We start from the raw sequence: 12,828 nt of genomic DNA on the forward strand, positions 1-12,828 counted from the left end.
CGAACGTGTTTGAACGGCAGCTGCACGATGCGAAAACAAAAATGTGCACTGTCGTGCGAATTAACATCGATGACCTTGAAAATTCCGGAAAGAGATTACCTTGGAGAAAATTATTTTGTGCATTGTATGATACCAAATAAATTCCGTATAAAAAGTTTTTTGCAACATCACTAGCGATGGCAATATTTAGGTGGCCTGGTTTAGCCGGAACACCCTGTATATTCTCTCACTCTGTCTCTCTCTCTTTTCCTCTATTCTATCACTTCATCACTCTCTCACTCTTTCACTCGCTCCGAATCTCTGTTTCCCTCCATCCTTCTCTCTCCTACCACAGCACCCTTCTTCGTTCCCGCCCCCGTCCAACTAACGGCGGAATAGTCGCGGCAGTCATGCAACGTTCCGAGCTTTACACGCTCGGTTTAACCGGGCCCCATTCACGCGACGTGTCAACGACAAATCCACGCGGCCGTTCCATCTGCGAACTCCCACCCCCTGTATTTTGTAACGCCCCCTTAATGTCCCGGTGCATCGTGGGTCAGTGGTCTAGCCAGCGATTCTACGGAATTGAAATTTTTTGCGAACTTATGTCAGTGATTCTGGGGACTTTCAAATACAGGTACTCGTTTCGATCGTGGCTTTTGAATCTTGCAATTCTTTCTTATACGCGCCAAGGATCATCGAAACGTCAATTTGCATAATGTAAAACTATTTGATGCAGCTTGTAATTGCCTACACCAATCACTAGTTCACTAATGACAGCTTCATGCGGCAATGTTATTTAACACAGTGAAAAATTCTTTACTTCAAAAATAAAGCAAATTGGCAAACCTATGATTGAATAGGTATACACGATTCGCTATAACGCGAGTCTCAACAAAAATTTCTGTTTTGTTTGCACTATAGGTTATTATAATTATATTATATTATGTTATATTATAACTATATTATATCAGACAGAATGACGAAAATAATCTATGTCGTCGATTAGTAGTCTCTCTCTGGTAAACGTAAAATCAAAAACTCATTAACCAATGCATTTTCTTTTATACAATCGAATTAGAAAATGCCCTAACTATGTACATAGATTTTTATGAAAATTTCAATTTCTCTTATTCAATAAAAGTCATAATGAAGAACAATTCTACATTATAGACCCAAAAATTCCTTCACTACTGTGACTGTTCCAAAATTTTTCCTTACAGTACAAAATTCCAAAATTTTCCTTCACACCAGAAAATTCCAAAACTTCCCTTCACGATAAAAGATTCCAAACTTTCCCATCGCAGTAAAAAATTCCAAACTTTCCGTTTACGCTATAAAATTTCAAAATTTTCCTTTCTAACGAAAAATTCTAAATTTTTCCTTTGCGCTGTAAAATCCCAACATTTTCCTTCAGAATAAAAAAATTTCAAAATTTCCCTTCACGCCGTAACATTGAACAATTTTTCGAAATTTTCCTTCGCACTATAAAATTCCAAAAATTTTCATCACAATAAAAGTTTCTAAAACTTTCCTTTACACTGTGACATTCAAAAATTTTCCTTCGCGCTATGCATACGTGTGTGATTCCTAAGTTTCCCTTCGTATTATAATAAGTTCCAAGTTCATACATATAAGAATTCCATCTCGTCAACTAAAATATTCCCCGCGTCGAAAGAATCGAGCAGAGAAGTCGCGAACGTTCGTTGAACTAAGAATTTCTTTCTGACGGCGCATAAACACGCAGAACGGTGCCGTAACAGAGGGGAACGGTGAGCTTTGGTATTAGGCAAAGTACGGGGGCAACGAAACAAGGCTCTCGAATTCCGTGGCGTTGATTATTTCACTGCTCGCGAGACCCACCCCCGAAAGTCTCCTAGAATCCATTCGTTCACGAATTCCTGGCCAATTACGGTTCCGGGGTCTACGTCGCTACCGCAGTTCGTCTTTGAGCGGTAACGACGATTCCAGCGATTTCTTCACCCTCCACACCCCCGCGCACCTGCTCGACCATGCAATCCCCATCCCCTATGCCAGGCTCTCTCTATCGGCGAAGATCTCATACATATTAATGGCGATCCGATCGATATCAAGCCGCGCTCGCTTCTTGCTCTGTTTAGGGACACCGACGTTTCGGCGCATAAGCCCCTCCGCCGCCCACAATGGTTATTATGCCATTAACGTAATGAAGTTAGGCGGTGGTAAAGGTTCCGGTGGTTGGGCGCCGGGTCATTTCAGATACGAAGAACGTGATAAAATAGAGGCCGGCTGATCGTATTCCGATGGCGATCCTTGCATATGTTTGTTGGTTAATTGTTCATCGCGCGCGGCACGTGGCCTGAATTTATAAACATTACCCGGGAGTCGTTGTTTCTGTGTTATTGTCCGCGGTCTGGCCGATCTCGGAAGTATTAAAAGTTTTTGCGTTGATTATTGGTTTGCGACGATGTATACAAGCGATCTAGTTTTAAGGGTGATCTGGTTGTATGTATTTTGTCAGCGAGTACGACTTTTTAAATATTTCTGACTGACAAATTTTCAGTCTAAATTCATTATTATAAATATACTGTATTTTTTCATTCCACAAATAAGCCCTACAAACTGATTAGTACTATATTTACTAATGCTATGCTAATTATTTTATTCGTTGTAATTACAACCAATTATTGTAATTTCTTTTAAAAATCAGTAATTAATAAAATCTACAAAATTAATAAAAATAAATAAAATGGTAAATAATACATCCTCAATGTTTGATCCTACTTGAAAGATATGTACTTAAAAAAAATATTAATACGAACGTTTGAGAATTTTCAAGAAGAAATTAAGATAATTATGGAATTCAAGAACGAAAGAATAAATCCGTACGGAAATCGGACGAATTTGTTTGCTGGAAAAATTAATATAACCTTATGAAACTTTGAAAAAGTTTTCAGAACCGACTATGAACTCGACAATTCTATATAAAAAATAAAATTCAAAATGACATGAATTATGTGATTCTTTTGAAAATACACGTAACATCTAAATGTGTGTGAACGCGATGTAGAAGAAGTCGTTGTTCCAGAAGGATCTCCGGTTTCACATTCAAGAGATTGCTCGGCGAAGATGATCTTCCGCAACGGACAGGTTTGTTGAAAATGCGGGTTCATGTTCCTCGGCTGTACTTCATAAATCGAGCACGCGGCAACAAGAACAAGAAACGAAAGGAAAGTGAGGAATACATTCTGTATATTTTCGGAAACGCGCGGCGCTGGCCGTTTATTGTTCTTACGGTTAGATTGGAGCTAATCGTAAACAGTTTGTCCGATGGGCGGACTGAGTAACCACTATTAGATCGATTAAGTTGACAGAAGAGCCGCGTGGTTCATATGTTTAGGAGGACAGTGGCCGAACTCCTTGTGGCAACAGCGTCAATGTTTGCCGATTGTATTTCTTGTATTAGTTCGACTTGTCAACATGTGTTCTTGTTTACAAACATCCGAGACGATACAACATCGTTTGTGCTCCATAATATGATCCGTTGTCCCCCGCAGCAAGCAGCAACGGTGACAATTTCGCGAATGGGTCCAATCGGTTTCACGGATGCAGTAGCTCGCGAAAGTATTTCAACACCATTCAACTCTCGCATGTAATATCTGTGCTCATAGTTTCGACGCTATGCTTTGTCGTTCGGGAAAATAAATCAAATATACAGGGTGTCCCAAAAATGTCTCGCAATCCGAAAGTGGCGGGTTCCTCGGGTCATTCGAAGCAACTTCTTCTTTTACAAAAATTTTCTCCGAGGCACCGTTAATGAGTTATTAACGAAAAACAGTGATCAATGAGAGGCGAGATCAGCTGCCGCGAGGTGGCCGAGCCAACGGCGCCAGCGGTCGAGCGGTCGAATCCCAACTCAGCTGGCGCGAGGCGACCGAGCCAATGAGCGGAACTGGACTTCGTGCGATGGGTGACTGGGCCGCCTCGCGTCAGCCGTACTCAATTCTTATTGGTCACTGTTTATCGTTAATAACTCGTTAACGGTGCCTCGGAGAAAATTTTTGTAAAGGAAGAAGTTGCTTGAAATGATCCGAGGAACCCGCCATTTCCGGATTACGAGACATTTTTGGGACACCCTGTATAATCGCGTGTACAATAAATATTATATTTTATTATGTTCGGAGATATATCAGTTCTCTATTTTATCTAAAACAATTATCTCTAAATATAAACTACCCCGAAACGAAGCCGCAACCGATTTCGATGAAATTTTCAGCTTGCATATAAATTATCGAGATCTATTCGAGATCGATTCGCATAAAAAGTTCATAAGACGTGAGTCGAGTTTCTTATTTTCTTTTTTCATTCCAAGTGATAGCAAAATTGAAACAAAATTTTGTACGTGTTTGAATACTTTCGTGAGCCACTGTACATACAATGCATACACATGCATTCATTGACCCGATTTGTACGAACAGAAAATGAACTACGAGAATAAATGTCTACAGCATAATTGTATGCAAAAGAATGAACGATGAACTATTACTCACTTGAACGTGACTCCAGACTTTTGGTTTCGGGCTGGATCTGGCGGTGTTGGTCGCACTCGTGCTCCCAGAATTGCTGGAGACGCTGCTGGACGATATTGTTGGCTTGACGGACGGTTTCTGCGGTTTTTGAATTTGTGTCGAGACTGTTGCCGACGTGGTGGTGCGTTGCTGTTGCTGTTGCTGCTGCGCGGATGTTTGTTGTTGCTGCTGCTGTTGTTGTTGTTGAGTTTGCTGCATGATCTGCTGGATGAGCTCCAGTTGTTGTTTCGTGAGGCCATCGTTGCTGGCGCCGGGCGACGTGGCACTCTGCAAAATATAAATAATAATGGCACCATTAATCGAACTGTAATAATACAATAACATGCCGACTAATTGTTTAGAAATCGTTCGGAATTATTATTGGTTCGTAATTAAAACAGCTTTGCTTTACGATGAGAACTTTATACCTAAAAACAACTTTAGCGATTCTATTGACATTTCCGACAAACTTAAACGTAAATTTCAAAGTTTTTTTTATCCATGTAAATTTTTCCGTGGAACAACTGTTAAATGTTCTTTCAATATTAGGAGAAAGAAGAAAACATTCTGGGGTGATGAGATCCATGATATACAGAGATCTGTATCTTCGATGACTGCGCACAATGAAAATTTAATATTTCGCCTGCTTTACTCAGTTTTATTTTCTATGAGAAAATCTAACATGATAAGTTATTCATAAGTTCGCAAGTAAAAGGTAAAAAGAAAAATTCAAATAAATAATCACTGTTTTGTTTTTCCGTAATATTGATACCAGAACGATTTATTTTACTGGATATTGTTCTTCATTCGTTTAGTATTTCACAAGCTCCGCGGAAAATTTCGGAAAATTCAATGTCAAAAAATTCAGATAATTTTTATGGTATTTTAAGAACCTCCGTCTTCCACGTGTTTAATGTTAACAAACGAGTAATCGGTTGAATCCAAACAAAAAAAATTTAACGTGTCTTGCTCGATGAATATAAAGTTAATCACGCTTGAAACTAAACTAAAGGCACAGTAACTGGCTCCACTACCCCACGAGGACTTCATTGCGCGTGGACATGCGTGGTCCGCTATTGTGTTCGGTCCCTTGATTGGAGAAAAAAAATTGATGCCGCGATATCAATATTACCGGCTCACTATCTGACATTCCGAATCATTTTTAATCAACTAAAGACCGGTGACGGCAAACAAAACCGGCAAATGAATTTCGGCCGAGCGTTGAGCCGCGTTATCTTCCAAACAGACCATAGCCCGCATTCAGCTTTCCTTTTTCACGAAAATTCCATTCGCTTTCACGTTATCGACCATCGTAATATTCGTGAAAGGATCGGGCCATAAAATTTGAGCGCGCGTTAATCTCGCGCCGCGTCGCTCCGCTGCGACACAAGCGCGAAAACCTGAACAATGAACGCTTTAAACGGGTATGCGGCATCGAGGCTCGCGCACCTGTGCCGGTGCTCTCTATCCAGGACGGTGTACCGCTCGTTTTACACGCCTTCTGTCGAGTGTTATTGCCAATTTTTCCATCGGCAACTAGGCCTTAGAAAAAACGAATAGCTCCAAGACGTTCCGACACGTTTTAGGAGGATCGCTCAATAAGGACGGGGCATCCCTGTTTCGATCGAGATATCTTGTCGCTGTTTGGTAGCTACATTGCTACAGAAGTAATCTAGACGTGTTGCGAGTTTCAACTCGATCGCATCTGGCAATCGTATGTTACAGCGTTGTAGAAGCGGAGTATCGTACGAGAAAAGCCTCAAAATTCGAGGATCGTTTTGTCGACGATGCAACAATTTCGAATGAAATGGTGTAAATGTATTGGTTCGTTCGATGTCGCTAAATAGTCGTTCAATAGTGCGAAGCATTCGAGAATGGTCGTGGGGGAGTATTAAGGCTGATATTTATATTGGAACGAATGACAGAGTGAACAAATGCAATTTTTGTGTAATTTGTTACTTGCTATCTTTATCGATACTTGTTTACACGGATTAGGAGGCAATTTACTAATTGACTACTAATTGATACTAGTAGAAATCTCTGTACTTGATGTCGTCAGAAGGTGGAGAAGTTCAGGATGATCTGAGGACCAACTTGTGAACAGCGACACCAGCAATTGGTGTAATTAGTTTCACAACAGTGAGCTTGTTCTGTTTTAAGTACATGTAGTTGTACCATGGAATTGTTCGAACCATGTGCAAATGTATAGGCGCTCGCCGATGACCATGGTAGCCAGCAGATTAAGCCAGATTTCAAATCGAGGGAGTGGGGACAGGTCACGTGACGCGCAGTGACTGTCCGTTCATAGTTCAGAATTATAATGTATACCCGTTGCGCGCCCCACTCCGTTCTACGCGAGTTCCGGCGCGTCACGTGACCTAGCCCCACTCCTCCGATTTGAAGTCTGGCTCAACCATCCGGCCACCATGCGAACGGCTCCAGATGAGACCATCGTAAAGTGAGGTTAATAATAAATGCGTAAGAGACCACGAACTTTTCGATCGATTGTCTTTCGAATTCTCTAACCATGCTTGCAAAACAGCTTCTCCTTTTTTCATTCGTAACTGAAATATGAAGATAATACATACTTCAGTCAAGCCCATCTTTTTCTTTGCCTGTATCTTGTATCTTGTACTAGAACGATACAATAATGGACAGAGTTCAAATGTTTGTCTTTCAAGAATCGAAGAGTAATAATTTTACGTGCGTACTTCGTTATTGAATTCGGCTTTAAATCCTTACCAAAAAGATTCTGACACGTTGTTTTTAACGGGATGCAGACATGATTTAGGATTTCGTTTACGATTAAATGGGTATATTGAGAAATATTCTTTGGTGAAAAGAAGATCCGGAAATCTAAACTCAGGCATCGAGCAAACATTGGCGTTGAATGTTTGTCACTTTTTAATAAAGCATGTGATACTTGCATTTAAGCGATCTGTTTCTGAAATATGGGCATACAGTTTCGTCGTTTCTGCATTTCATGAAATCCATAACGATCGAATACAACATAATCATGGGATACATATCTTTTGAATGGATATAAATAAATTGAACGTCCTATATAATAAATAAAGCGTTCTATATAAGTATCCTATAAAATGAATAAAATACCCAAGCCTGGATAAGAAATAAGTTCAAATAAAATATGAAAAATTTCCTGAAGAATCGAATAATCGTATCTCTTCTTCCAAAATTGTCCATTCTTGTTTACAAATTGAGTGACAATTGGGGAGAATTTACAGTACCAGGATCCGAAATTGTGCGATCATTTTACTCCGCATCTGTCGCCGCCTTCGTCGTTCCCACCCCTTTCGAGAAGTTCTAAAAAGAAACGGAACAGCCGACGTCGAGGAACAAATAAATATCGTAACGAAAAGAAAATTGAATTTTCAGCGTGACCGTACGCCTTCGGTATGAAAAGAAGTTGCAGCGCCGAAGACCGTGGGTAGACGGTGTAAAAGATCTCGCAGAAAGGAATATTCGTAGCGATCAATTCGGATGGCGCGCGTCCGGCGTACTAAAAACAAAAGCGGAATACAGAAGGAGGATAATAAAACAGAACAATATAGACAGGCGGGGAAAAAAGAAGAAAGGAAAGTAAGAGGGGAGGGAGGAAATGGCGCGAGTGCATGTGCGTGCGCGCGGGCTTACGCGCAACACCGTGCAGGTAAACGGAATAATGGCGGACGCGAGCAATGGTTGTTCCGCCCGATCGTTTTTCAACGACGCTATGGATGAAAAAAAGAACGTAGACGCCTGTACGCTTTTCCACGGCTCCGGGGAAACGACGGATGCCAGTCATAACAAAGGGACAGGACGCCGGTCCGGATTTCGCGATTTTTAATTAAGAGACGCTCCCATTGGATTACCGCGGACACGCCCGGTCTGCCATTCACGTCATCGCGTCCCTGCCCGACTGTTTCTGGACACGCGGGTTTCCCGAATTATTCGGGTGTGATCGCCAAAACGGCGACCATTCAATACCACCCCTGCCGCCCCTCTCGAGGCAATGCCGGGCGCTTTCGTTATTACGGATGACTGCGGCATGGAAAAAATCGGTGACCAATTCCTAGAATGCAAGGATTCTGTAAGCATATACCCTGTGTTGCCTTTTGTTTTACATTTTTACGGTTCGTACCCTGTCTGTGTCCGTTATGGACACCCAATGAATTATATGAATATCGATCTCGGGCAATGATTTATGTTTTCCGATTTCAGCGAACGCAGTTGTAATACAGAGTTAGGCAAACAATTCGAGTCACGGATAAGAGATAAGGATCAACGAATAAAATTTTGTTCGATATCGTAGAACGAACAAAAATTCGAACAAAAATTTATCGAGATGACAATTTCTCCGAAGAGGATTTTATTCGAACGAATATTCATCTGATTATTTGTTATTCGAGTAAATATTTATTTGTACAGGAATGTGAATTCGGAAAATAATCGATTCAAATACAAGTTATAGGATACGGGGTTTTTTGGTAATTAATTTCTCCGACGTTGATTATTACGATCCACTTCTTTTTTCAAATGTTCCACCGTAAAGGGTCGTCGAGAAGTAAACATGCGTTCCTACGGTATCATCGTCAGCGGAGTAGTGAAAATTGAACCGTTATATTCTTACAAAATTACGGAAAAATAAGAACAGTCAACGATTATTCGCGTCATTATTCGAATAATTTAATCGAATAAAAGATGAAAAATTATTCGGATAAATAAATAGAACAATTTATTACGAATAAAGAATGATTGTTCGAATAAAATATTCGACCAAAAGGAATTCATTCGAATAATTACTTTCAATAAATATATTCATTCTAAATAATACGAATAATGCCAATAAGATAACTTATATTCCTAAAAGTTTGCAGTTGAGCTACACTTAAATTCGCGGCTTTTTATTCCATTTTTCTGGATTCTCGTGAAATCATAAAGCTCTTCGAATACGAAGATCGGAAATATCACGAATGTTAATGAACACCTTCCGCGAGATTTTTAATTAGTTCCGAAACAGGACACCCGTTCGATTCGATTTCGGTGGCCTCGTTCGACTCGGCGGTTCTATTTACAAAAATCAATCGATCGATCGACCGGAAAAGGGGAGAGAGAAAGGGAGAAAGAGAGAAAGAGAGAGAGAGAGAGAGAGAGAGAGAAAGAAAGAGAAAAAAGTATCAATCCAGCTGACACGAAATAATTGCACCACGGAGCCAGCCGCTAATCACTTTTACGCGCGTGCAATGGTGTATCCAGAGGGGATTGCAGCGTACGACGCGAATTGAACCGTCGATTAAAATTGGATTTGTTAATTAGTGCCGGGAATGTGGTGGCGGTCGTTCCCGATCCGACTCATACCTTATTAAACCTTCATTTCGTAATTCCCACGCTGCCATTTGTCATTGCTGTAATCAGTAGCCAGTTGTTTTCTGGCCGCGAGACCGAGGAACACGCGTAACCGCGCTTTTTCCCACCCGGCCGCAAAAGGGAGACGCAGTGACGGTTGCATAGGCATGCACGGAATATGCATTACGCTGTCAAATTCGTGTGCAGCGCTTCCCCATCTCCCTTTACTCTCCACTCAGCCTACGAATGAATTTGTGCTTCTTTCTTTGTTTTATTTGAGAGCGATCGAAAGCCATTCTAGCCTTCAAAATAATCTCAATTCTTTTCTTATACGTTCTATAAATTAGTTATTAATGTTTAAATTAGTTCTATAAATTGTGTGGTTATTGTTAGTAATGTAACGGTGAATACACGTTTATTTCTTTTCTCAATGGCTTTAATGAGTTGACGTTATCGCATTAATATTTTCAAATTGTTTAAATTGTTGTGTTTCTGCGATTTTGCACTTGATCTGCTTATTTTTGCAATAAATGCATAAAATTCGCAGGTCTAATTTTACTATTCCCTGTAACACGTAATGTCATAATTTTCACTCAGCCTTTGATTTTATCCTCTCTCCTTCTCACTCTCACCAGTTAAAATCTAAAACCTAAAGCATACCCCATACTGCACTATACATAAACTCGAACATATTCTCTCTTATTATCTGATTTTTAGAACAAAATTCATTCGTAGGTCTTTCATCATTTTGTTGCTTCATTAGACACAAGCGAAACGCAGGTTCAATTCATGACAGGTTCGTGCTATGCAGTTTAGGTTCTTATGTAAATATGAACTTTTGCTCTCTAATTTCTGAAGATTAAGTTGCATTTATGAGAAAAGTGAGCAGCTTAAATGCAAAAACAAAAACAAACACTAAAGACACTTAAAGAATTTATAAACAGTGGCGTATCTTGCAATAAATGCATGCAGTTCTTATTTTTCACAAAAATCCGTGGTCTGATAATAAGCATAAAAAGATTGCAATATAGATAATGCAACATGCGTAGGTGAACGAAACGTGAACCTGGCGTCTTGGTTAAAAAGAACGTAGCACTTCGTGGATTCATAGACCGTAATCAACTCGAATTAGTCTTGGCCCCGATTTCGGGGAGCCTGTATGGTTAACTAATGTGCCGGGGTAAATATCGAGTAATTATAATGAAAGATTTAAGAGGGAGCGGTGGGCCGTGCTCGCCGGGGTTTGTTCTATGAAGAATTAAACGCACGAGATTGCATACGTGTGCGGCGTATGATGTTTGGCTTCGAAATACACCGGTATTTTCGATCTCTTTAATTTTGTATGCTGAATGGGTCGGATTCTCGTGTATAATTAATAGGAAACACTGGTCGGTTTTCTTAGAAAATGGAGGAAAAATGAAGAAACAAGACATTGCGTTGCAAGTGAAAAATTGTTACGTAGTTCGATTTAGTATTGTCTAATATGTTTACTTGATAGGTTTTACACGTTTTACCAATAACTGAACAAATTGAAATAATTGAGAATTATCAAAATTTTGGTGATCATGTTTCTTTTTTCTATCAAAATGAGCATGCTCCTAATTGTTCAAAAACTGGGAACGCGATTTCACAAAGTGTTGTAATTAGTCTGCGATTTTGATGCATTTATAGCAAAATTGGTTAAATGCAATTTAAAATGGTTGAAAGATCAAAAGAATTTGAATTTGCCCAATGTATTATCTTCGATCTATTAAACAACTGAATAAAATATGAACTTGCTAGTGAGTTTCTGTTTCTTCCAATTCAAAGATGAAAACGAATTCAGTCATCGACGATGGTCATTGATTATTTGAAAATGTCAAACATATTTGAAACAGGTGCAGTGACATTTTACATTGTTCCGTTAGAATTTTAACGAACAGTTTCTATTGAAATTGCAACTACATACAACCATTATGTAACAAAATACTTTGGCCATTGAAAAGTTCGTTAAAACGGAATGAAAATACAATTTTGCGGGAACAGCTCAATCCTCCATTCGCGTGAAAATCGTGTTTCAATCTATTTTAGAAGTGAATATGCAGCGAAAGTATGAATACCATTGGACGCGGTAAAAATTGCAAATGGTATTGAAAAGTAATTTATAGTAGCAGTTACGTCGCTTTGAGAGATTACACGGAAATTGTTAACGTGTCATTTTAGAATCGACGACAGCATGCGGCGTTTAAACTTTAGTATTGATTAGTTTGTAAGCTCAGGATAAATATGTGCGACTTTTCCAAGTTTACTCGGGTATTTATTTATCAGCCCGCCAAACTTGTTTATCTCCGTTTAATTAGTATTTGTTCCGCGTAACAATGAGCCGCGGCTTGTAAATTGCATCGAATTTGATGCAACACAAAACGGAAATTACTTAAATATTTGCACACGGGGGCTTGCTCCTCCTGGTCGTTACAAGTTCCCTAAATTAATACGTCATTATAATAATCTGGCGCTGCTATTCAGCCGTTTGTTCAACTTCACGATAACGACTATCTCTCGAATTAATTTCGTCGAGGATGGAACACGGCTACGCCTTTTACTCGCGTTTCCAAAATATGTTATTTCACTATTGAAATTTCACGTTTGCGATGCGCTGACTATCTCGTGAAACATTAACAATTTCTGTTTAATTGGAATGCTTCAACATTGTCTAGATTTGTGCCGTTGAAGCAGAAATGGTAAAAAAATGTTAACTCCTTTATTTAAGCCACTTCAAGCTTTAACTTAAAATAATAACAAAATATCAAAATCGTGAGAGTTTAAAAATCAAATATGATTTAATATAATATCTTCATAATACTTCGAATGATTTTTAAATATCTTTTAATATCTCTATGATATTTTGTATGACTTTTTAATATCTTTATAATATTTTTCTTTAAATGTCTCACCTATGTGACTGTAATTGTGCTAA

The 12,828-nt window shown here is 39.3% G+C and overlaps 1 protein-coding gene across 5 annotated transcripts in view; it reads right to left on the reverse strand.

The window, feature by feature from the left end:
- The window catches only part of LOC117226122 (uncharacterized), a 797,792-nt gene that overhangs the window by 125,420 nt on the left and 659,544 nt on the right, over nucleotides 1-12,828 (reverse strand). For all 5 annotated transcript variants that reach the window (XM_076522565.1, XM_076522567.1, XM_076522568.1 and 2 more), the window contains one exon: nucleotides 4,509-4,814. In XM_076522565.1, coding sequence (XP_076378680.1) covers nucleotides 4,509-4,814 — 306 coding nt within the window. The remainder of the gene's footprint in view (nucleotides 1-4,508; nucleotides 4,815-12,828) is intronic.

The sequence above is a fragment of the Megalopta genalis genome, chromosome 6 (genome assembly GCF_051020955.1).
Source record: "Megalopta genalis isolate 19385.01 chromosome 6, iyMegGena1_principal, whole genome shotgun sequence".
NCBI lineage: Eukaryota > Metazoa > Arthropoda > Insecta > Hymenoptera > Halictidae > Megalopta > Megalopta genalis.